This window comes from Haemaphysalis longicornis, unplaced genomic scaffold (assembly GCF_048455015.1).
Source record: "Haemaphysalis longicornis isolate Haplotype H1 unplaced genomic scaffold, Haemaphysalis longicornis Haplotype H1 scaffold_2, whole genome shotgun sequence".
Classification (NCBI taxonomy): Eukaryota; Metazoa; Arthropoda; class Arachnida; order Ixodida; family Ixodidae; genus Haemaphysalis; species Haemaphysalis longicornis.
This window is the reverse complement of record NW_027526295.1, coordinates 257,972,421-257,997,663: the sequence shown is the minus strand read 5'-3', so window position 1 is coordinate 257,997,663 and position 25,243 is coordinate 257,972,421. Positions and strand designations below refer to the sequence as shown.

Sequence of the window (25,243 nt, the reverse complement as noted above, 5' to 3'; positions counted from 1 at the left end):
ACCCCCTGCCAAATCAGCCAAAGCCTGGCAACTGTGTTCCTTATCGACGCCGCACTTCCGGGAAAAAAACTTCACGAGCTACAAATTGCGACAATACATACGTCCTGATGATTTTATGCGCATAAAACTAAAACCTTAAAGGCTTAATAAAATGTGCTTCTTGTAAGAAAATACACTTCTGTACTATGGCCTACGCACGCCGACGCCGCTATATTCGATTAAATGTGATGGACAGGCAATCAAACGATACTAACTTTTACGCCTAATGATATTCGTTATATAATACTAGACATGAAGCTAAGAAATTAGTTTTGGGAAGGCGTTAAATTATTTATATTTATCACTGATCAGAGAGCATAACCAGGGTTTCGAAAATTTTTGCACATTAAAGCGGAATCATTATCATCGTCGTCATCATCATTAGGGCCCCAAGGACACAGAACCCGTGGCCCAAATTTTCCTAATCCGGCACTGCTCGTATGCCCAGCAGACATGACCAACGAAAAAAAAATTCAGTGCCTTTCCACGCTGTGAACAAGGATGGCCAGCAAAGCTGTGGTGCCGAGCTTCAACGTGAGCTTCAATATGCTTTGACTGAGAAAATACAACTTCGTTTAATTTGAAAGAACTTTTTTTTTATGGGGAACATCCCCCTCAGCTCCTATCCCCCTCAGCTCCATTACAGCCACAAAAGATGTTTTTTAACAAAAAAAAAGGAAGAATTATTTAAAAACTTTCAAATTTTGCGCCACAGTGACGTGTTATGAGCAAGAATGACGTCATACGGGTTAACAATAAAACATAATTTTAGTGCGTTAACTGCACGTTAGCATTCAAGCGATGCGGTCAAATGGAACTAGAGGCCCCATTACAGACGTCCAGTCATGTGTCGGCGCGACAGGTCAGTTAGGCGGCCGCCAAGGTTTCGTGACGTCATAGAAAATTGCGGGAAATTGGCTAGGGGGTCGCGACTGCTTCACATGTTTTCTTTAATCTCTCCGTTATTTGTTCGAAGATTGCGATGATATTGGTATCATTGTTATCGGGACTAAGCAGTCTTTCTAACAAACCCAACTTGTATTTTGTCTTCATAGCTCCTTTAAGGTTGTGTCACTCGCCGTTGCGGCGAGTGACGCAACCGGTCGTGTGCATCTGCAGAGGCTGTTGTGGAACGCATGCATGCGCTCTCAGGCAGTTCTTACTGAGCAATGAGGTCTGCCGCTGCTGCTAAACGACCTTCCCGAACAGCTGCACCCAAATATCTCATTAGGGAGTATTGTAATCACCAGCCAATTTTCACCAGCCAATTTTAAGGGAAATATAAGACGTCTTGTATCAAAATATGAAGGCCATAGGACCTTTTTAATTTCATATTGTTGTAAATCGGCTTGCTTTGTTATCTCCCGCCGCCTGAGCCAGGCGTGTGACGTATCAACAACTCAGCGTCATGTCTTTCCTCGCCCTTTCTTCCTTCCCAACTCCCTCTCCTTTGCTATGCTTTAAATACTGTGTTCACGGACGAATAAATGGTTCAGTCCCCAGCGCTGTCTCGTCTCTCGTCCACGCACCGTGTGTGCGCCGGCTATGTAACAGTGGCGACGAGCAAGAAAGGAACCCATGAAGTAAAAGAAGAGCACGGCGAGCAAAACCACGGTACGGTCCTTCAAGATCCTGCAGCAATGACAACGGCAGCCGTGGCTCACCACCATTTTCCCGAGTATGACGGCGAGAGGGACGATTGGAAAGCGTACGTCATCAAGGTAGAAGCTTATTTCGAGGCAACGGGGGTTACCGACACAGCGAAAAAAAGAGCGTTGCTCGTAGCAGGGTTAAACACGAGGACTGTGCAGATTCTGGCTGGACGAGTCGCTCCGAAGAAACCGAAGCGCCTAACCTACGAAGAAGTCGTTGCAGCGCTGGATGAATATTTTGACCCGAAGCGCCACGAGATAACGGAAAGCTTCCGGTTCTTCAATCGATGTCAGCATGAAGGTGAGCCTTTGCAACATTTCCTTGTCGACATCCGACGCATTGCAGACAACTGCAATTTCGGCAGCATGCTGGAACGAATGCTCCGCGACCGTATAGTCTGTGGTGTCAGATCAAAGGCTTTGCAAAAACAGCTTTTGGCAAAAGCTAACTTGACTTTGGAAGAGGCCGAAGCGATAGCATTATCAGCCGAACCGGCAGAAGATGACGCAAATAAGATATCGGGCGATACAACTACCGTACTGAAGGTTGACGCGCAGCGCGTGTTGACGAAAGAGCCTACTCTAAAATGCGGACGCTGCGGAAGTAAGAAGCATAACAGCCACGCGTGCGGCTGGGCCAAGAGTAGGTGCTATCGCTGTGGTAGGCCGGGTCATCTTGCGAAAATGTGTTCGAGCGACGCTCCGAGGAAACGCGAAACCGTGCAGACGCAAGACATGCGGGGACGAGCACTGGCGGTGGCGGAAGACTGTGCGGAGGGGAACGTAGACGAAGCTATGCACCTCTGGACTTTGACTTCATCTCGGAAGTGGCAATTAGAGCCCCCAATTCACAGGACATTCACTTGGTGCGGCGTTGACATGCCAATGCTGATAGACACGGGGTCGCCCGTCTACCTTGTGCCACGCGAAATTTATGAAAAGAACCGGGAGAGATGGCCGGCATTGCAACCTTCATCTATCAAGCTTTCCCGTTATCTTGGCAAGCTCCCCATCCTAGGACAATTGGACATGAAGGTAGCCTACAAGGGTGCCGTAGTAGACTGCTCCTTGGTAGTATTAAATTGCCCCGGTCCTAGTCTATGCGGGCGGGACCTAATTTTTCAGCTGAGCAATGCAGGGTCACCTGTCCTTAACTTGACTGCGGAAGCCGGATCGCCAACGAGTCTGCCGGCCGTGGACGACATCGTCAGCGAGTTTCAAGACGTTTTCAGCGCGGAACTCGGCTGCATCAGCGGTCCCCCTGTGCACCTTCAACTCAAGGAAGGAGCTACACCCAAGTTCTGTAAGGCACGATCCATTCCTTTCGCTCTCCGGGATAAGGTTTCTCAAGAACTTGACAGACTGGTAGCAATTGGGGTGTTATCACCGGTAGCGCATGCGGAGTGGGCTACGCTCATTGTGCCCGTCTTAAAGAAAGATGGAACCGTTCGGATTTGCGTCGATTTCAAGATCACGTTAAATCCTGTATGCGAACTGGAGCAGTACCCATTGCCGGTGATTGACGACATGTTTGCGTGCCTAAACGGGGGAGAGTACTTCAGCACTCTCGACCTGCGTGACGCGTATAATCAAGTACCGCTTGACGAAGAGTCGCAGAAGCTATGCGTAATTAACACGCATAGAGGGCTATTTTGCTTCAAGAGGCTGCCTTTTGGCATAGCGTCTGCTCCAGCCATCTTCCAACGAAAAATCGAAACAGTCCTGCAGGGGCTACCAGGCGTACAAGCTTACCTCGATGATGTGTTGGTTGCGGAGCGACAGGGAAGCAGCGAGACCCTGCGAGCGGTACTGCAGCGTTTCCGTGAGCATGGTGTAAAACTCCGTCTAGACAAATGCAAATTTAGTCAGCCTTCAGTCACGTACTTAGGGCACCAAATCGACAAATACGGCCTACACCCCACTGAGAAACACGTGGAAGCAATCGCCCAGGCTGCTAGCCCGACAAATGTGCAGGAACTACGCTCATTTCTGGGCATGCTGTCGTATTACTCCAAGTTCCTTCCGAATATGTCATCTTTGCTTGCACCTTTGTACCAGTTGCTTGGCAAAAATGCGCGTTGGGTCTGGGGAGAAGCTCAAGACACCGCCTTTGCCAACGCAAAGCAGTGCCTACTTGCGGCAGGGGTGCTCGTTCACTACGACCCCGCAAAGCCATTAAAACTGGAGTGCGACGCTTCTCCGCATGGCATTGGTGCCGTGCTGTTTCATACAGATGGAGAGAGAGAGAGAGAAACAACATTTATTCAAGCCTGCGTAAACCCGGTGGGTTACCTACTGGCGCTACTCGCCGGACCCCGTGCAAGGGGTGGTGGAAAGTCGCACTTTCGGCCGCTGGCGTTCGATGGCCGCGAGCGCGAGCTCGGCAGCCATCTTTTGGAGTCCGTAGTTGACGCTGGTGACCGCGTCCCTCACGCTTGGTGGGAGCGGATCATCGTCCTCCTCCGTTGTTGTTGTCGGTGGTTGATTGAGGCAACCCCACAGCATGTGCTGCATGGTCGCACGAGCGCTCCTGCACAGCGCACACTCGTCCGTTGGGTATAGTTCGGGGCACACGTGCTTGGCGACCACGGGCGTCCATATCGCCCGCGTTTGGAGCTGTCGCACGAGCACCCCTTCCCTCCTGGTGAGTTTACGGTGTGGCGGCGGGAAGGCGCGCCTAGTCTCTCTGTACCACGCAAGGACATCCTTGTAGGAGCTGACCGGGGTTGCCTCCTCTTCTTCCCTGTAGTAGTCTTCCGCGTTCGATGGAGTAGGAGGAGGAGGCAGACTCGCCTCGGCCGCAGCCGCCGCCCGAGCTGCCGCCGCACCCTCCGCGGGCGCAGCAGCAGCAGCCGCGGCAGCGGCCGCACCAGCGACGGCGGCGCCATCGTGTCTCGTTAGCACGCGCGCCGCTCGGTCCGCCTCCTCGTTGCGGTTGGTCCCGGTCCCCAACGGTCCCACGTGTGCGGGGAACCACTTGAGTACCACCGGTAGCGTCCGTCGGGGCAGGGCCCCGCACACCCTGTTCACGCACTCCGACACCGAGTTCCGAGCGTAGCTCAGTATCGCGTTTCGCGAGTCACTGATCACTGTCGCGCACCGTGGGTCCACTAGGGCCAGCGCGATCGCCAGCTCCTCCGCTTGCGTTGAGTCACGGGCCTTGACGCTGCCCGCCGAGCACAGCTTCCCGGAGGTCGCTGCAATCACGGCCACGGCGTACGTGCCCCGGCGGCCTGGGTATTCCGCCGCGTCCACGTAGAAGGCGTTGGTGTCCGCCGCGTGCACGGCCGTCAGGGCTTTCGCTCTGGCCGCTCGCCGCTCTCGGTTCTCTTCTGGGCCCATGTGCTTCGGAAGCGGCGGCACGTGCATGAGGGCGAGCAGCCCGCGCGGCAGCGACCGCGCCGGCTTCGGCATCGGCAGCCGGCTTGCCGGCCACCCCCCGCCTCCACCACCGCGACCACCGCCACCGCTCCCGCCGCCGCACCCGCGGCTCTCGCTTTCGCCTTCTCGCGTTAATTCCGACCGGTAGCCTACCCTACGTAGAATAGCCCTACCAGTTCTCGTCTGCGTAAGCCTCGCGATCTGCGCGGTGCCCTGGGCCTCGGCTATCTCGCTGAGGGTGTTGTGCACCCCCAGTTCGAGAAGCCTTTCTGTGTTGGTATGTGCGTATAGGCCCAGGGCCGTCTTATAAGCTTTGCGTAGCAGAGCGTCAACTTTCCCTCGCTCCGCCACCGTCCAATTGTGGAATGCAGCTACATATGCAACGTGGCTGACGGCGAACGACTGGACCAGCCTGAGGAGATTCGCCTCTCTCATGCCTCCGTGTCTGGACGCCACTCTTTTGATCAATCTCAAGGCCATTGCGACTTTTGATTCCAACTTGGCAACGGTGAAGTCGTTGTGTCCGTGGGCGTCGATGTGTAGTCCGAGGACTCGCAGCGTCTTCACCCTCGGAATGGCCGTCCCATCCCGCGTCTTCAGGTGGATGTTATTGTTTCTTTCTTCTTCTCCTCTCTTGTGGCTTCCTCTTCTCTTTGGTGTTAGTACCAGCAGCTCCGACTTGGTCGGGGAGCACGTCAGACCCGTGTCTTTTAGGTGATCTTCGACTGCGTCGATGGCCTCTTGCAGGGACGCCTCGATCTCGCCGTCACTGCCGCCGGACACCCACAGCGTGATGTCGTCCGCGTATATGGTGTGTCCGACATTCGGGACGCCCTGGAGGCGCTGGGCGACCCCGATCATTACGATGTTAAACAGCGTCGGCGAGATCACGGCGCCCTGTGGCGTCCCCGTGCTCCCCAGGCTCTTCTTTGGCAGCTCCATGTCACCGGCAACGATCCTCGCGGTGCGGCCCGAGAGGAAGTCGCGAATGTACGGGAACGACCTCTCCCCCATGTTGAGGCGCGAGACCTGGTCCAGGATGGCTGAGTGTCGGACGTTGTCAAACGCCCCTTTCAGATCTAGGCCGAGCACCGCCCGGTTGTCCATGGAGCCGGCCGGCCGGTCGATGACTTCGTTCTTGAGTAGTAACATTGCGTCCTGGGTGCTTAACTTGGCCCTGAAGCCCAGCATGGTGTCCGGGTACAGGCCTTCCTCTTCGAGGTATGTCTGCCACCTGTTGAGCAGGACGTGCTCCAGCACCTTCCCCACGCAGGACGTCAGGGATATCGGCCGCAGGTTGTCTATGCTCGGTTCCTTTCCCGGCTTCGGGGTCAGGACCGTCTTTGCCTCCTTCCAGCTGGCCGGGAGCTTGCCGGTTCGCCAGCACTGGTTGTAGTACCCCGTCAGCGATTTTATCGCCGCATCGCTCAGGTTGCGTAGCGCTTTGTTGGTAACCCCGTCCGGCCCTGGGGCGGACTTGCTGTTTATCGTTTGGATGACTGCCCGCACCTCCCATTCCTCGATGTCGGCGTCGAGCTTGGCATTGGCCTCGCCCGCGTAACTCGGGAGGGGGGTCGGCGGGGTGGACGGGAGGTACTGGTCGTTTATGCGCCGGCGGACCTCGGCCTCGCCGAGCTCCCTTTTCGCTTTGTGCAGCGTCCGTGCGAGGGTGGGATGTTGGGCCCCTTTCGTTTTGCCTTCGTCAAGGAGGTGCCGGAGCAGATGCCAGGTCCTGCTCTTATGGATCTGGCCGTCCGCTTCCTGACAGACCGCCTGCCACTGCTGTCGGCAGAGCACCGCACTGTGCTTCTCGATTTCGATGTTTAACAATGCTATTCTTTTGCGGAGCCTTCTGTTGTGGCGTTGCCTCCGCCATCGAGCCTTCAGCGAGTTCCTCGCCTCCAGCAAGTGCGCGAGGCGGCTGTCCAGCTGCGGGGTCTCTTCGTCGACCTCGATTTCCTTGGTGGCTGTTTTCGCGGCCGCGTTCAAGGCTCGCGTCCACTTCTCGATGTCTCCATCCTCCTCTTCCTGGGCATGTCCGATGATCAGGGCGTCGAGCTCCGTTCTGTATTTATTCCAGTCTGTGATGGCCTGCTTGCGGGTGACCGGGGGTCGGCCGTGCAGCGGCACTGCAATTTCCAGGACGCAGTGGTCGCTGCCCAGCGTCTCGCCCGTGTTCCGCCAGCTTACTCCCGCGGTGGCTTTGCTGCAGAAAACGAGGTCCGGATTCGTATCGCGCTGCACCGACGTGCCGTGTCGCGTGTAGATGTTCGTGTCGTTGAACAGGTGGAGTTCCGCCTCGAGAGCCTCGTCGTGCAGATTTCGCCCCTTGGCCGTGGTCTTCTGGTACCCCCACGCCGTGTGCGGCGCGTTAAAGTCTCCGCACACGAGCGCGGTGTCGTCCCCGGCAAGCTGCTTCGTTCTTTGCATGAGTGATCTGAACTTTTGTTGGGATTGCTTGGGGTTACTGTAGATGTTGATTAAATACGTGCTTTCTTTCTTCTTTCGGCCCGTCACGACTTCGATTGCCAAGTGTTCAATGGTACTGTTCTGCAGTAAGCCGTGTTCTATGTACGTGATTCCTTTCCTCACCAGGGTACACACTCCCTGCCCCGCGCCTTTCCCGGCCTTTCTTGCGCTGGGCGGGCTGGCATAGGAGCGGTACCCCGGCAAGCCTGGGGAGAGGTCTTCCATGTGCGTTTCCTGTATTAATATGACGTCTGGTCTCTTGCCGACACTCTTGATGTATTGTTGTAATGTTGCCTTTTTTCCTCGCAGGCCATTCGCGTTCCACTGCCAAACCACAAGCTCGCGTGCTAGCGTTGTTCCGGCCATGTTGGGCGAGTGACGTTGGCCACCTGCTGTTGCTGCGGCGGCTGTGGTTGTGGCTGTAGTGGTTGCTGTGGCGACTGCGGCGGCTGCTGTTGTTGGTGGTGGTGGGTGATGTCAGGGATTCTCGCTAGTAGTTGTTGTAACAGGCTTTCCACATTCGCTATGCGGGTACTCATGTCCGCTGTCACGGCTTCTACTTTAGCTATGCGGGTGCTCATGTCCGCTGTCGCGGCTTCCACCTTTGCCAGCCTCTGATTGATGGCTTCCAGCTCTTTTTCCTCGTGGTCGACGCGCTCCTCCACCCGCTGTTGGCGGCATTCGAGCGCGTCTAGCATAATAACCCGCCTCTTGGTTCTGGGGCTGAAGTCTTCCATCTCCTCCTCTTCCTCCTCTTCTTCTTCTTCTGTAGTTGTAAAATCGTTTCTCGTCTTCGTAGCTGCCATTACTTCTTCTTCCTCTCTTTCTTCTTCCTTCTCCTCTGTGGACCCCGCCGTCTGCAGGCCAGCCGCGTACTCCGGCTCCGACTCTTCCTGCAGCTGAATGAATTCGTTCTTCTCGCGCGTGCGCTCGCCTGGGCGCCTGTCTTCGCGCGACCTGCGGTGGTTGAGTTCGCAACTGCAGCGATGGCTGTTGTTTCAGCTGGGATCATGTCCATTTTGGCACTGAGTTGCTGTATTTGCCTGTCTTTTGCGCTAGCTGCGCCTTGAGACGTGCAACCTCGTTCGTCTCCGCCATTGGTTGATGTTGTTGTTGCAGTTGCCTTTGCTGTGGCCTCGGCTGCGGCGGTGCTGGCAGCGGCGGTGGTACCGCCGCCGCCTCTCCTGCTACTGTCCTGGCCCACGTGATTCCCTCTTGCAGCTGTCCGCCACCGCCGCTGCTGCTCCCTCCGCGGTTTCCCGCGTTGCCGGTTGACCTTTCCGCCGCCAGAGCGCTGCCATCTGTTGCGTTTGTCGTTGCCGTTGCGGCTGCCGTGACCTTTCGAGCGGGCTTCGCTCCAGCTGGCCCAGCCGCCGCCTCTCTGCCGTTATTGACGTCAGCCGCATTCCTGCGTGGAATCGACTGCCTTGGCTGCTGCATTTTCGCGCCTTTTTCGGGTGCGTGCTGCTGCTGCTGCTGCAGCTGCGGGAAGTCAGCTAGGCCTAACTTCGGCGCGTGTTGCTGCCGCTGCGGCCTTTGTACCTCCTCTGCACGCCGGCGCTCCCACCTTCGTTGCTTCACCAAATGGGGGGTCTTATATCGGTTCTTGCAACCCGCTGCCCCGGTGGGGTGAGCCCCGCCGCATAGCTTGCAGCGGGGGTTGCATTCCCGCTCGTGCGCGGGGCCCGGGTTGGACGCTCCGCACGCAAAGCATATCTTAGTGTTTCGGTAAGGGCACACGTCCGCGCGGTGCCCCAACCTGCCGCAGCACCGGCACACTTCGTAGTGCTGCCTGTATAGACTGCATTTGGTGATTGCCACTCCGAACTTTATTGTATTTGGTACCTTGGTGCCCTCGAAGGCTACGATCACCGTGGTGGTATTGCCTATTCTGTGCGCTTCGAGCGCCGTTGGATTCTCCTCGCTGACTATAATTTCCTGCAGGTCCTGCTCCGTATAGACGGTCGGAATGCCCCTGATGACTCCTTTCACGGTGCCCTCGGGTGCCGGTGCGTACGCGAATACTTCGTGCATCCTGCCCGCTATCCTGAGCGAGCTGATGCTCGAGTACTTCTGAGCTCTCTGCTCGTTCGGGGTGCTAATGACTATAATATTCTGCGAGTCGTTGGTGCAGATCGCGTCCTCCCTAGACTCTTGCAACGTGGTACCCACCATCTCGAAGATGGCCTCCATGAGTAGCGGTGCCACCGTGCGAGCTACGTTAAGCCCGCCACGTGGCCGGAGTATTACCCTAAAATCACCCTTCGGTAGCTCGCGCGGCATGCGCGCTGCCTTCGTTAGCCTGGCCGCGACCTGCCTAAAGAACTTTGCCTGATTCTTAACGGGGGCTGCGGCGGGCGCGGGAACGGACGTGACCGCGGCCGCGGAAGCGGCAGAAGAAGTGGGGACCGACTTACCGCCGGCCGCTTCCTCCCCGGTCGTCCGCCGCCGCATCCTTCGCCTCGCTTCCTGCCATCTGCCTTCTCCACCCTCCTTCGGTGTTGGATCCTCGCCGGCAACTATGACCGACATCCTCCCTTGCGTGTAGTTGACTTGCATCCTTGGCGCTTGCCGGTGGTTGCTGTCCCTCTCGAACTCGGGAACCTGGGTGGTTGTAGTAGCGGTGGTGGTGATGGTAGTAATAGTTGCATTGGTGTCCTCGATGTCGGTGTCCATGGAGGTGGACATCTCTCCTTCCAGGGTGGTCTCCGTCTTCGCCGCAGCGGCCGTCAGGGAGGCGCCAGAAAGATCGGTTTGCGCCAGTGGAAGGGGTGCGCTAGCGGCCACAGCCGCATCACACGCACTGTCCAGCATGGGGCACGTGCTGTCTGGCGCGAGGCTCGTGCCGTCGAGCATGGGGCCACCTCAGCGCTCTGCTCACGTGCTGCAAGCAGCCGGCGAAGCTCCTAGGCCTAACCCACCGAGTGGGCTAGAACTTGCCCGGTAAAGCGTCAACTCACGTGAAACGTCCGGGATTCGGTGTCGAGGTGTGCACTAGACAACCGCGCACTCAGAAATCACGCGTACATGAGCCTGAGATGAAAAAGACCATTGAAAAAGTCAAATTCACCGGAGACCGATGTGAGCGCATCTTCACTTTCCTCGCCCCCTGGCGGGAACCTCATACAGATGGAAAAGTGAACCGTCCCATAGGCTTCCGTTCGCGAACGCTGACCACTGCTGAGCGGAATTACTCTCAGCTAGAACGTGAGGCCTTGGCCCTTGTTTTTGGGGTGTCGAAATTTCGCGACTATCTCCTCAACAGAGATTTTACCTTGGTCACAGATCACCAGCCGCTTCTGGGCCTGCTGGAAGCGAAGAAGCCGACGCCAGCGTTGGCCGCAGCTCGAATACAGCGCTGGGCTCTCTACCTCGGCGGATTTCGCTACAAGCTTCAGTATTCGCCCGGTAAGCTGCTACTAAACGCCGACACCGACACTAAACGCCGACACCGCTGCAGACTCCAGCATCACCAACGAGAAGCGAACCCCCAGAGTATGTTTACGCTCTAGCAAGTTTCGATGATGGCACTTTGTCTGTCGAAGAACTCAAAGAGCTAACTGCGCGGGACTTTTTACTAGCGAAGGTCGTTGAGTACACCAAGAATGGCTGGCCGAAACATGTAAAGGACACAGTGCTGATGCCATTCTCGGACCGCCGGTTAGAACTATCCGTGGCTCATGGGTTGTTATACTGGGGTCATCGAGTTGTTGTTCCCACACAAGCACGAGAACGGGTGCTACATATGCTGCATGACACATCAAGGGTCATCGGCAATGAAGGCTGTCGCCAGATCGGCATTCTGGTGGCCGGGACTAGACCGAGAGATAGAACACCTCTCAGCGTCGTGCCACAACTGCGTGCAAAACCTGCCTATGCCAGCCTCTGCTCAACCAATGAGTTGGCCAGCCGTTAAGGAAAAATGGTCGAAGCTGCACGCCGATTTCGCCGGGCCGGTCGCAGGCAGCATGATATTGGTGGTCGTGGATGCGGCCACTAAGTGGATTGAAGCCGTGCCCATAAGGCATGCAAGCACGCAGTCCACAATTGCCAGCTTACGCAGCATTTTTGCCAGATTCGGTGTTCCACGCACAATAGTTACGGACAATGGCACGCAGTTCACTAGTGAAGAATTCGCCACTTTTGCGAAGAACAATAACATCGCACACCTCCGTACGGCTGTGTATCACCCACAATCTAACGGGCTCGCTGAACGAGCTGTTCGGACGATTAAGGAAGCTTTAAAGAAGATAAGCGAAGGCACATTGGAAGAGAAATTAGTGAAAGTTATTTTCAACTACAGGAGAACGCCGTGCCACGAGAGAAAATCCCCTTCCGAACTTCTATTCGGCTACCTGATCCGCTCTCGTTTCGACTCGTGTTTCCCACCTTTCCCAGGGTCAACCCGGGAGACGGTAGAGTGGACACTGCCGCCCGACACAGCCGTGTACAGTCGCGTGCGATTTGAAGGTAATCGGGCGAGCATTGACCGACCGCGACGATAACTCCCCCCCGCGGCTTATTTCACGGCGCCTGGTTCCGAGTTTACGCATTCTTCTCTCCCTCGGTCGCTGTTTATTCAAGCCGCCATCACTCCCTCGGCTAAACCAATGACCCCTTTTTTTTTTATCGCGCACGCAGGGACAACGTCCCACTTGTCGTATCTTACGGCAGTTCTGGAAACGGTGCGCACAAACACATTGTCAGAAAATACCGGGCATTTATAACTACGGGTGCCATCACTGCTCACGATAACCAAGAAGAAAGCGCACACGTGATTACAACCACACAAAATCACCACAAAGCAGAAAAGGGGGTTAACCAGCAGCGGGAGTGATGACTGCTGGAAGGAACAGCGACTGAGGGAGAGGAGAATGCATAAACTATGCCCCAGGCGCACCGAGAAATGCCGCGCGGGGGCGTCATCGTCTTTATCGGTCGAAGCTCGCGCGATTACTTTCAAATCGCACGCGACTGTACGCCCGTAACTACGGCCAGGGGGAGAAATGGACACCAGGGAAAGTTCAGTCCACAACAGGGTCTCGCATGGTCATCATACAAACGCCCGCTGGGGTGGTTCGACGTCACATAGACCAAGTGCGTTCCAGGCCGAGCCCGGCATCCGCTCGGAGCGGCGTTCACCGAGACCAAGACGAGGGGAGCCCTTCGGCTGCAGCTGCGCCCACACCAACCGACAACGAAGGCGATTTGAACGAGCAGCCTGAAGACCTGGTGGCACCCGCAAAACCGTCACCGCCTATCCAGAAGGCGCAGGAACCACCGCCAGTTTTGCGACGCTCTACTCGGGAAAGAAAGCCTGTACAGCGTTTTCAATACTAAGGGAGGAGAAATGTTGTAAATCGGCTTGCTTTGTTATCTCCCGCCGCCTGAGCCAGGCGTGTGACGTATCAACAACTCAGCGTCATGTCTTTTCTCGCCCTTTCTTCCTTCCCAACTCCCTCTCCCTTGCTATGCTTTAAATACTGTGTTCACGGACGAATAAATGGTTCAGTCCCCAGCGCTGTCTCGTCTCTCGTCCACGCACCGTGTGTGCGCCGGCTATGTAACACATATGATGTTTCCCTGCGGCGGGGGTGTGGCGCGCAGTTTTACGATCCCGGGGATTACAGAGGGCTCCGCAACGAGGCGCTACCCTCGCTAGCGATTCTTGTCCCCATCGCTCTGTTGACGGAGGCGATCTGCAGGATCCTAGCCGTAGACAGCTCTGCTGTAAAAACCGTTTTAGTTCTAGAAACCTGATTGAATTGCAAACCGGCGTCTCATGCTGTTTCTTCATGCAGGCTACCCTGGGCACGTGCTGGCCTCGACTGCGGAAGGTATGTTTAAGGCCAAGAAGCAGGAGTTGAAGGGCTCGAAACCACAGGACCAACAACAAAGGCCGAAGAAAAAAAGGTGCTGTCATCCCGTACCTTCGTGGCGTGTCGCACAACGTAGGAATGAACCCGCCGCGGTGGCTCAGTGGCTAAGGAGTTGTGCTGCTGAGCGCGAGGACGCGGGTTCGATTTCCGGCCACGGCGGCCGCTTTTCTGATGGAGGCGAAAAGCAAAAACGCCCGTGTGTACGAGATTTCGGCGCACGTTAAAGATCCCCAGGTGGTAAAAATTAATCCGGAGACCTCCACTACGGCGCGCCTCATCACCTGCGTTGCGTCGGCGCGTTAGACGCTACAATCAAACAATCAAATCAATAAAGCCCAGAACGCCCTTCGTGGACTGCGTTGAAGGCGTCGTTTACTAGCTGCCTTTAACTTGTGGAAAGAGGCATATCACTCAAACATGAGGATGCCTCAATGACCGCCTACGGGAGCACCGCAATAACGTCAAAAATAAAGCGGGGGGTCATCTTGCCACCCACTGCGACACATGGGGCTGCGAGCCGCTGTTTGAAGATTGCCGCGTTATTAGGGAGAAACTTGAACACGCTAACTCGGGAACTTAGAGGCCGCTGAGACTGAACGCCGGGGTGAGTATGGCATCAGTGTATCCTCCATTGCACTCACGAAGAAAGGGATAGACTATCTTAACAGGACACGTGCAGATAATTGTTAGTGGTGGAATTGGCTCTCTGTTTTTTGTGCCAGTTTTTTATGTGTTTTTTATGTTTTGTTTTCTTCAGTATCGTTTATTTCGCATAGCTGCGTCCGTGATATGTAGCAGCTGCCGGGCGTGGCCCCACAAGCCTTCTTTGGCTTGGGGTGGCCCGCATATGTATTTAGTTCCTTGTGAAAATTATATTATTATTATTATATTATTATTATTATTATTATTATTATTATTATTATTATTATTATTACTACTACTACTACTACTACTACTACTGTTTACTGTGATTTGTTCGTCTTATCATTTGTCTCTATACTCTTGTCATCGTTTTTGTCGTTTGACTGTCAAACTTTGTTGCTCTGCATGTTGTGTGGTCTTTACAACAACCAGAACCACAAAGGCATCTTCTTTTTTTTTTCTTTTTTACCTGTACCCAGGTTCCGCCTGTGCTTTATTTGCGTCATTTTCACTACTTCAACACTACTTGTGTGTGTCTTGTCGCTTGTTTGTTTCTTGCAATATGTTTCTTGTATTTTGTTTTTATGTAACTATCCGTGCGCCAGCAGTCAGGCCTCTGGCTGTTCCTGGGCACGTAAATAAACATGATTGATCGATTGATTATTAATTTGGCGTCGTTGGAGAAAATAAAATCCAGTTGTAAGTCAGCGCTCCGTGTGTCCTCTTGCTATCGCCCTGTGTCTTGTCGTTTGCACTGTGGTTCAACATGCATCCCCAACTCGCCCGAGTTTTCACGTTGCTGAGGTAGTAAACCTGTGAGCACGCTTGGAGTGAACACGGGAGCGTGCGGCCGCCGGTACTATCAGAGCACTTTAGCGTGGCCTGGGCGAAGCATGACACATGCGCAGTGCGTGTTGAGTGCTGGAATGCTTTCAGCGCGCACAGTATTTCTTTCTCTATGCGTGCATACGCCATCGGTGCGTCTGCTTGTCGTGCACTATGTTGCGTGTTGTCTGCTCACCGTAAATCGTACCTTGAATCTGGGACCATTGCATGAACCCGCTTGACTTGCAGTTGCCTTAGTGGCAGTAGCACTTTTAATATAGAATAGGAGGGCCCGTGGTCAAACTAGGGGGAATGAGTGATTAGGGTGCCTGAATAAAAATGGTAAAATATGAAGATGCTTTTCGACAGCAGGTCAAATCGCAATCGTAGTGCCTGAGCTTGCTTGGGTGCTGTATATTTTGTGATAAACAGTGCATGTATGTGTTTGTTTGGTTTCTGGGGTGATTGCAAAGGCGATTTCGTACGTGTAACCACTGAGGGTCTGAACCCACAACATGGATTCGGACCCTCTCTGTCTCGTTGCACGCACTTCAACATCGATGCAGTACTGGTTACACAGGGCGCTGTGCTAAGGTCCTTGCCAAAAGTTTATATTCCCTGAAGGCGACTCACTGTTACAACGGCAACATTCACTGGTTCCCATGTTCAGAATAGAAAAAAAAAATTACCTGACGCAGCAACAGTTACCGCTCTTGCTATAGTGTCTTAAGAATAATTGAATATTGCTAGAACTGTAAGGGGCCGTAACCTTGGCGCGTAGGCCGATTCATTCAACGAATGCAGACAAGCTGTTTCGGCCACAATGGATGACGAATGGGAGCTTCGAAAAGAATGTGAGGCATTTGTTTCCGCCCTCTGAATCACTACTATTCTGTTATTCCGTATTCAAGCAGTCATTTCAGGGAATGGGTAGATGACGCACTGCAGAGAACTGCTGTATAATGTCCCATACGCGCATACACTATGCACATTGAATTGCGGTAAGGCATGCTTTCGGGTGCATTCATATGCACTTATTAAAAAATCTGCTCTTATTGAATTGCGGTAAGGCATGCTTTCGGGTGCATTCATATGCACTTATTAAAAAATCTGCTCTTATAATCCGCGTGATATTTTTATTGGAAGTCTGCTTGAAAGAAGCCGGCGCGTTATGCTGCTGTGAAGAACCCCTTGATTTTTTTTTTGGAACTAAGGAACATATTACCGGTCACTGAGCAGCATTTTCTTGCGAATTACAGTCATCACAAAATGCCCGACAGCCTCACCGCCGCTACTGAAAATTAGTAACCAGACTACGAGGAGGTGCTCCTTGACGTGGTGGGCGCGCCCTGAAAACATGCCTCGCTAGGCACTGTTGGGAATGACCTTCCCACCTTGGTACCAAGGTTGTGACTGGCATCCCAGCTTGTCACAGATGTTGGGACGGGGCCCTCTCACCGCAGCCACCACTGTTGCGACTGGCCATCCGAGCGCAGCCACCGGTGTAGCGGCGTTGCCTTGCTCCGTCCGCTATCGACGCGGCGCAAGGCAGAACGATGAAGCTCTCGAGCCGACGAAAAGTTGAAGTAACATTTATATACGGTATGTACAAGGGTAAGCAAACGTTACATGGCTCGCACAAAGGCTACAGCAGCTCTCCACTCGGTGCCTTCGAAGAGACTGGTGCCGAAAAATTCCGGCGAAGAATGCCGCCGAGGAATGCCGACGATACGTGATCCGGGCGGGTTTTTATACCCCCGGAATTCCATTGTGGCCCCGAGAAGGTTGAGTCACTCCAATCAGGACTCTCGGTGGCTGAAGTTTGAAATCCGACGAATGGTAGCGAAGCGGTGAGTCAGCCGAGCCGCCACGATGGGGAAGGGGAGGGCGACGCCTACGCCGTCTCCGTGACCTTGCGTCCAGGCGAGTAGCGACATACCCGATGCTGGTCGTTCACCCGATGCAGGATTTGGCGTCGCCGCCGCGACGCAAAAGGAGAGGCGCCTCTGCGGCGGTGCGTGTTACAGCTTGTCCACCGCGGGTGGTTTGGTCTGGTTTGGACGAGGCGTGAATCGGCCCCGCTGTCGGCGCGTCGCCGCGTGCAACGCATTTGGGCCGGGCGCTCTGGCACAACAGCACGCGCTTAGCAAGCGTGATGCTTTCTAAAGGCGAAGGTAGGCGGCTCTGATAGTACCGGAGGCCACGCCCTTCAGCGTTCCTCCTAAGCGTGCTCACCGCAGTGCATGAACAGCAATGCGAAGGAGAAAGTTGCTGGATAGTGAAGAAGAAAGCGGGAAGGAGCGTACCTGATTCGTACACCCTTCCTGCTCGTGCTATCGCGGAGCCGACCGCAATTGACGAAGGCCGCAATTATGGTTTGCGGGCACTGCGGAAAGTAGCTAAAAGGGTACCGTCGTTGGGGTAGCGGGGACCGTTAAATCGGCCCACCACGGCGAAGGAATCGTTGGTGGTACGGTAGCGTGTCAACTCCGTAGAATCAGCTGCCCCGGATGTTGCGTGAATTTTCTCTTCAATAAGGCGCTGCAAACCGGTTACTCGATAAACTATACCGAGTGTTGTCGTTATATTTTTAATGCGTAGCATTCTTTGCTGAGAACCCCCACAGCCAGGAACGGCGTGAGGCCCTGCATTTCCACAATAATACAGATTTCGCGAACGTTGCGCCTGTAATCGTTATAACCGCCTAAATAGAGATAATTGGTCGGACAGCATTTAGAAAAACAAAGAAAATGGCTGTAAGTAAGTCAAGCTCAAGACAAATGGCATAACAATGCTTAAAGACAAACGGCATAACAATGCTACGCATTAGTAGACAATTCTCTGACTTTCTGCAGATTTTTTTAATCTCGACTTGATGTGAGGCAATAAATCTTCGCTATACAAAGCAATACCACCGCAAGAAATAAATGGCGTAAGCTGCGCTCAAATTCTGAATTTAAGGGAAGCGTTGTCGTCGTTTATTTTTTATTCACTATTCCTGTTTTTAGTTAAGTCACGTTATGCGAATAACCGTGAACTAATTTTTCATGTTCAGGACTTAATAGGAGACCACAAAAATTTCGCATAAAAATTTCTCACGGGTTTTGTAAAACTGCAAAAAGGTTTACAAAATACGTCCTAAATCAACAAATTAAGGGAATAAGAGAAACTAAACGAAGTTGATAACAGCTCACGAAAACCTTGAAAGCTTTGCTTCACTCTCACATTTAAACCCATATAAGCTGTACATAAGCAGTATGCGAGAAATACGGAAGCAAAAACAAACATGATGCACAACACACTGTATAAGCAATTTCAAGCACGCTGTGCATAACATCAGACCAGTGACAGGGAAGCTAAAGCAATAAAGACCCAGAACTTTGAATCTTTTGTTGAGTTACAATTGGACGATGTATTTTCGAAGCTACCTTCTAGTGTATCCATCAGTTTGCTGCTGTCCGGTTATTGTTAGGGGAACATTATCATCCGATGATTGAAACGTGTAATTTGTATGAAAGTGTTGTACCACCCGTATATTGGCGCAGCGTGTTTTAAAAGCCGATGAGTAATTTTGCAACGATGCCAGGGAGGACGGGTGAATAGTGAAATGAAAATTTAGTTGATGAAAATTAGTTTATAAAAAATTGAACATTTGCAATAACCTAAGTCAATAGGTTTTGTCGGCTGGCAGTAAATTACGCTCTAGAAAAGCGCCTCTTCTTGTTTCTGTGCGTTCTGGATTGGGTATTTGTCGGACAATTCTTTTCTGAATGGTGACAACACTATTCATGTTAGTTTTAGTTGTAGTCCAGTGCCTCACGTTTCATAGTCACGCTTGGTCAATAAAATTCAATTCAGTTCAATTCAAACAGATTGCAGTAATTGATGAGTAAAAAGAATAAGGCGTAATAATTTTGAGGCTTTGCTTGTAGCAGAAGGATACTACGAACTTCCATAATAATTAGAAGCAGTGGCTATGGGGTTACCTCAAGCTTAGAAAAGATTGCGGCCTCGGTTTCGTACATAATTCAGACAAAGTAATTTAATTTTTTGAACGAGGAATAGTCCACGCACGCGCGCACGCACAGAAAGATGTAGGTCGGCAGAGTGCTGCTAAAGGCATTTCACGCCTAAAACATGGTCGCACAAAATGGCCGTTAGCAAAAGATTTACTCGCAACATACAGGGAACAAAACGACGCGACTACCGTAAGCTTTGTTTCGACCGTAATAAAATTCCAAAGTCAATTACAAAGCTCGTACGCTCGCGACGCCTACCTATCCATTGTCGACAGCCAGCCGGCGTAAGCTGCTTTCAACGCTACTCTTGCTAAACGTGTGCACTTGCAATCGTTCGCTGGTCCGGAGGGAATGCCCTATCGCCTCTTCTCTCACAGGATTGTCTAAAGCAAACGCGTTAGTTATTTCCGGATTTCACGCTTCCACGTTCGTGCGAAATCTAGCACGATTCCAGTGTCTCAATTCTCAGTTCAGCACCTCAATTCTGCTCTGCCTGAATTGCACCAGGAAGCTTTGGGGCGTATTCTCGTTATACTATGGCTTTGTTAAGAGAACCGTGCTCTAATTGCATGCGTTTTGAATTACAACTTTCTTCCCCGATCATTGCTTCCTCATTTCCTTCAGAAACCACGAGTAAGGTGCTTTGTTCGGCAAGTCGGTTTCGAGCACGGTGTAAGAATATTCTTACACCGTGGTTTTGAGGCATTATAATGAAGGGGAAAGGGGCGAAGGCGCAGACTTTGGCAAGAGAAGAGAGGAGAGGCGCAGATAGTGTTTTGTGTTTTCTTGTGGACTTTTAGATCTTCACTCCTTCTTCATTACGGGGCCGCGAGCTTTCGGAAAATGGTCAGAAACGTTCCTCAGAATTGCGGGGAACCGCTATATTTTCGAGCCTGGTTAATCCAGGTCTCTCATTATTTTAAGACAAAGCGGTAAGAAGCTGGCCTCGCAGAAGACTTCGCGGAAGACAAACAGTTTGACTGGTCGATAGGATTACCACGAATGGGAGTCACGTGAAGAAGCCGAAAATTTCCATCCGTCGCGGCGTCCGCGAGTGGCGCTGCCTGACGCCCTCGTCGGTCTGTGAAAGATACGGGGCCGCTGGGCGAGCACAAGGAGACAACACGTGTGCGATAAATGCCGTATCGTCTGCCGTAGCGGCGCTGTGTGGGTGGAGGTGGGTGTGCGTGTGTCATCTCCAAAGCCATTAAATCAATGGCGTCGTTTCGGCAACGACATCAATGCGGAATCAAAACAATAACATCACTTCGGAAAAGCACACAGCCCAAGCGCTGAACACAAGTACACAACACGTCGGCTGGTGTTCTGTGCCTATTTGCTTCATCCTTGTCAAAAAATAGCGCGCTGTTCAATCTACACTATTAAAGGGGCCCTGAAAGGCATTTTGAGCACAATAGATGATGATGATGGTTTGATTTTATTGGCTCAAGGCCGACATGGGCAAAGAGCGACAGACACAAAGTTATTTGATGAGGAGAGAACACGGAATAAAAGCAGTTAAAAAACTATAAGCACGGCTGGTGCAAAGGGCCAGGGTGAAGAACACGGGTGGTTAAAAGATAAATAAGGTGGTTGGTGTATAGGACCAGGGGTAAAACTATGGGTGGTATGAGATGAGTTGTAAGAAGTGAACTTCTCATAGGAACTTAAAGGTGCGCTGAACAGAAAACATGGCATCGTCTCGTAAGAAGTATGACGGGTGTGGTGGAATATGTCGTGTTTGTAGTTGTGGGAAGTGTTTGCGTCGTGTAATGTCGAGTGCCTTACATTGTATGAGGATGTGGATCACGGATAGCGCCTCACCGCACCTGCTGCACAGAGGTCTTGGAGATGCAGTGAGAAGGTGCGAGTGCGTTGCATGTGTGTGCCCTATCCGTAATCTGGCCAAGGCGACTTAGAGTATCTATTGCGTGTGTTGGTGGTGTATGGTCCCAAGTGAGGTTTTATTACGTGTAACTTGTTGTCTGTTTGTTCACTCCAGTGTGTTTGCCATGTTTTGCGAAGTTGTTGTCTGATGTGTGGTTTCACGTCGGTGTAGGGTAATGTGGTTTTGTCTACTGTATTCAAGAGTGTAGCAGCAGCAGCCATTCGATCCGCTGCTTCGTTCCCGGCTATACCACAGTGGCCAGGGACCCAGCAAAAAACCAGTTCAAATTTGCGTTCATACACAGACATAATACCCTTGACGATCAGATTGACAACGTGGTTTTTCGAAGGCATTGTTGACGACAGTGCCCGCACAACACTGAGGGAATCTGTATAGATAATGGATTGTGGGATGTGGCTTTGAAGTATATGATTGACAACAAGAAGTACACCGTAAGCCTCTGCCGTAAAGATACTAGTATGACTATTCAGAGTTCTAGTGACATTAAGGCCGGGCCCATGCGCCGCGCAGGACACAGAGGTGGCAGTTCTAGAGGCGTTCGTATAAAATTCAGAACACCCATACTTCTTCTGCAAATACAAGAAATGCTGCAGAATTGCACATGTGGGAGCTCGGTTTTTATCTGCATGTGTGAAAGATGTGTCGCATAATACAGGGCGGAGATGCCATGGTGCTATAAAATCCGTTAGAGAACTTTGGATTGTATCTAAAAAAGAGACAGCAAGCTCTGACGCTTCCTCTCTAACTCTGTAAGAGAAGGGCGCAGAGAACGATGGTCGATTTAAAGTTCAGTCGTGGACGTATCATGAAAAACTGATTTAAAAGGATGGTGAGGCATGGATGAAATTTTAAAAGCATAAAGGAGATCTGTGTATGCTCGCTGTCGTTGTAGGTTCCATTTGTTGCGCTTTAAATACAGGCTTTCAACTGGACTAGTGCGGAAGACACCACACGCCAAGCGGAGCCCTAGATGAAGCACAGGGTCCAGCATTCTGAGGGATGCTTTAGTGGCTGACCCATAGACAACGCTACCATTATCCAATCGTGAACCTATCAAGCTGGTAAAAACACGTAAAAGAAGTTGTTTGTCAGCACCAAAAGAGATGTGCGAGGAAACCTTCAGGATATTCATTATTCTTAAGCATTTATGATTTGGTTGTTTTATGTGTGGGATGAATGTTAGCTTTTCGTCAAAGCTTATACCTAAAAACTTGTGTTCCTTTTTGACAGGAATCAAGACACCATTGAGTTGAATGTCTGGATCCGGCCGGATGCCACGCCTCTTGGAAAACAAAACACAAGTGCACTTCTCTGGATTAAATTTAGAACCGTTGCTATCTGCCCAGCCAGCTAGCTTGTTAACACCAAGCTGGACTTGGCGCTCGCAGACAGACAGGTTACAAGACTTAAAGGATAATTGTACGTCGTCTACATAAATTGAGCAGGAAATCGACGGTGGCAATGCCTTCCTAAGGGAATTCATTTTCACAATAAAAAGGGTGCAACTTAAAACTCCACCTTGTGGCACTCCATTTTCCTGCACATGAACCCTAGAGAGTTGTCGCGAAATTCATGTCCCTCCTTGTCGGGTTTTCTTACCGCTCACCATTTCTTGCCGCTCGCCGAGAGGAGTCGTACCGCGTAGCGAAGGAATGTTCTCGCCGCCATTGTCGCACCCGGGTCGGCTGGCCATGTGTTTCGGGGAGAGAGTTGGGCGAGAGTGCCGCGGCCTACTGAAGGCTGCGCCCCGCGAATTCTCGGAAGGCGCGCGGCTCGGTAGACTGTGTGCGTGGTGCCGCGCGGGGTTTCCAGGGAGAATGGGCTGAGAACTGGTGGTGGCCGGACGTACGGCCGGGACGCGGCGTCGGCCTTGAGGGCTGTGCTGGGGAGGCCGAGCGACGACGGCGGTGAACTTCGGGCCCCCGAAGCTTCCTCAAGGAGGCGAAAGTGCGTGGCCGGAGTTCACCCAAATTGCGTCGCTGATGAGCGGCGCCCCACCACAGACGACCGACAGCTTCCGTCACCCAAGCGAGACCATCAGCCGGACCGCAGCTAAGATGTTCTACCCTTCTCCACCTTTCCTCGGACTCTTCCTATTCATCTTCTGTGTTGTATTTCCCTAAGCGGACTGCACGGGCTTCTTATCCGCCTCCTTCAGTGCACCACGCTGTATGTGTTTCTAGCGGGCCTATTGTTAGTAGTTGGGGGAAGCCTCCAACCCCGCCTATTGTACACTCTACTGTCCCCTTCATTTACTGTCGCCCCCTCCTCGGGCTCGTAACGGCGTGTACCGTTTCTTTCATTGTGATTAATGTACTTCGTGTTGGTATCTTGGAAGCTCTGACCCCAACGGGGTGTCAACTGCATTGTCTTATTCACTCGTCAAACCTTCTGTCGGTCTGTTTTGAATTTCCCGTGAATGTGAAGTAAATGTCCGTTGTTTTGAAACTGTTTTCCCGTGCCCCGTCTCGTGCCTCACGCCAGCGGCCAATCAGGCGTGGACCTATCGCCGGTTAGAAGGTCCGAACCACATCCTATATTCGTATCCAGGGGGGAGTTGTTTGTCGCTCCTCCCGTCCGAGGCCTCGGCCACTAAATTACTGCCTCGCGCAATTCTGTGACAGACGTCAGCGTAAATGAGTGGGCTTTGAGTGATTTGTTCGTTACGTTTTTGTGAGGCTTTCTCTCTGTGTTTAAATGCCGGCACCAAGTCTGACTCTCGGTACTGGGTCCCCGTCGAAACAAGACGCCGCTCCGCCCCCATGCGAGCTGCGTCGGCGTACCTCCCCAGGGGGAAAGAGGCGAACCTCTTTCTCGCCTCTGGGAAGGTGATGTTTTCAGTGACGTTGATGTTGATTATTTTCTTTTCTAATTGAAACTTTTCACATTTTCTGGAGTACGCCGCGTGTGGGCCCTGACAGTTAATGCAGAATAGTTGTTGTGAACTACAATTATCTGTGGGATGGTCATGTTGGGCGCACTTGGCACTGGTTATTTGGTCCCGACACCAGTTGGTACCATGCCCGAACCGCTGGCACTTGAAACAGCGCCGCGGGTTCGGGATGTACGCTCGGACGGAGCACCGGATGAAACCAGCATTGATGTGGTCTGGAAGGAGAGAAGGATCAAATGTGAGGATGATATGTTTTGTGGGTATTACCTTATCGTCTCTTCTTATGGTTATGCGCCTGACAGCCGTCACACCTTGACTTTCCAGGCCTTCCAGAAGATCGGCCTCTGTCTCGTTTGCTAGATTTGGCTCCGAGATCACGCCCTGGGAGCTGTTGAGGCTGCGGTGGGGCGTGACCTTGACGTCGAGGTCGGCAATTCGTGTCTGCTTCAGGAGTTTCGTGGCCTGCTGTTGATTGTGTACCTCTACCAAGATCTCGCTGGCTCTTTGCTTCTTAGCTTTGTGAGATTCTCCTATAATAATCTCTAAGAACTTCAAAATTACGAACACGGATTGTGAAGCAATAGGCCTGGTTTCTTCAAAAGATTCAATTACCAAGAAATGTGGGTAGTTGTCAGGTTTTGCGGTTGTCATGGTCGGAAGGGGTGGATAGGATACTTCGGTGCATCCCCTTTTAGGGGGCCGATCATTGGGTTTGGGGAATTTTGAAAAAAACCATACAGCATGTATAAAAGCAGTAGGGGACGGGGGTACTTTCTTCGTCAGCCTTACCGTGATAGCTAAAGAGGTCCCGGAGCTCCCTGCCTGGTAAACAGACAGGGAGCCCATCTGCCGGAGCTTGACCTGGGCTCCGACGGCGACCGTTTGAGGTTTCTACCCTTCACCTTAAAACTCATTACCACGGTCGGTTATAGCGTGAATGTGGGGCCTCGGGGTCCGCGGTGTCGCCAACACCGTCACCAAGATTACTCAAGGTACCCCGTGCGCGGATTTTGAGCACAATAAATGAACTAGCGCAGTCGTTAGGTTGGGTGGTCAACGTCGTATGTGCCAAGTGTAACATTTTTAAGTGCAGCGGAAATACTTTCGTTGCAAAGTTTGTTGCCGCATTCCCACCCTTTTCTGCAGGTTTTTGGGCTCCGCCATCTTTTTCTGTGTGCGTCATCGATTCTGCCATGCGCGTCACGAGGCAGAAGTCTTGCAATTGGCCGGCTTTTTCTCGCACTTCCGGCGAAAAGAAGTGTCGTCTGCTAAGCGTCGACGGGCAGCGGCGGTGCCTTTGGTTAATGAGCGCTTCCTGCAGTACACTTAACGCTATCGTGTTTGCCCATATTTATCATTTTTGCTCTATATGTATCACGCTTTTAAAAAATGGTTTATCTGAAAATCCGAATACCATGTATCGGCAAAAGCTCTTTCAGGGCCCCTTTAAGAAATAACGTTGAGCTAGTTTGTGTGCACTACACATCCCCATGGTTACTAGAGCAAAAAAAAAAAAGGCAAGGTACGTCTGCTCT

The 25,243-nt window shown here is 52.3% G+C and overlaps 1 protein-coding gene across 1 annotated transcript; it reads left to right on the top strand.

Moving 5' to 3' along the window:
• The first annotated feature begins 1,377 nt into the window (after positions 1-1,377).
• Positions 1,378-13,398, top strand: LOC144170476 (uncharacterized). Its single transcript, XM_077700303.1, has 5 exons — positions 1,378-1,992; positions 2,860-2,994; positions 10,827-10,949; positions 11,940-11,987; positions 12,517-13,398. The coding sequence occupies exons 1-5, from the start codon at positions 1,527-1,529 to the stop codon at positions 12,879-12,881; spliced, it is 1,137 nt and encodes a 378-aa protein (XP_077556429.1). The 5' UTR covers positions 1,378-1,526; the 3' UTR covers positions 12,882-13,398.
• Positions 13,399-25,243: the final 11,845 nt, after the last annotated feature.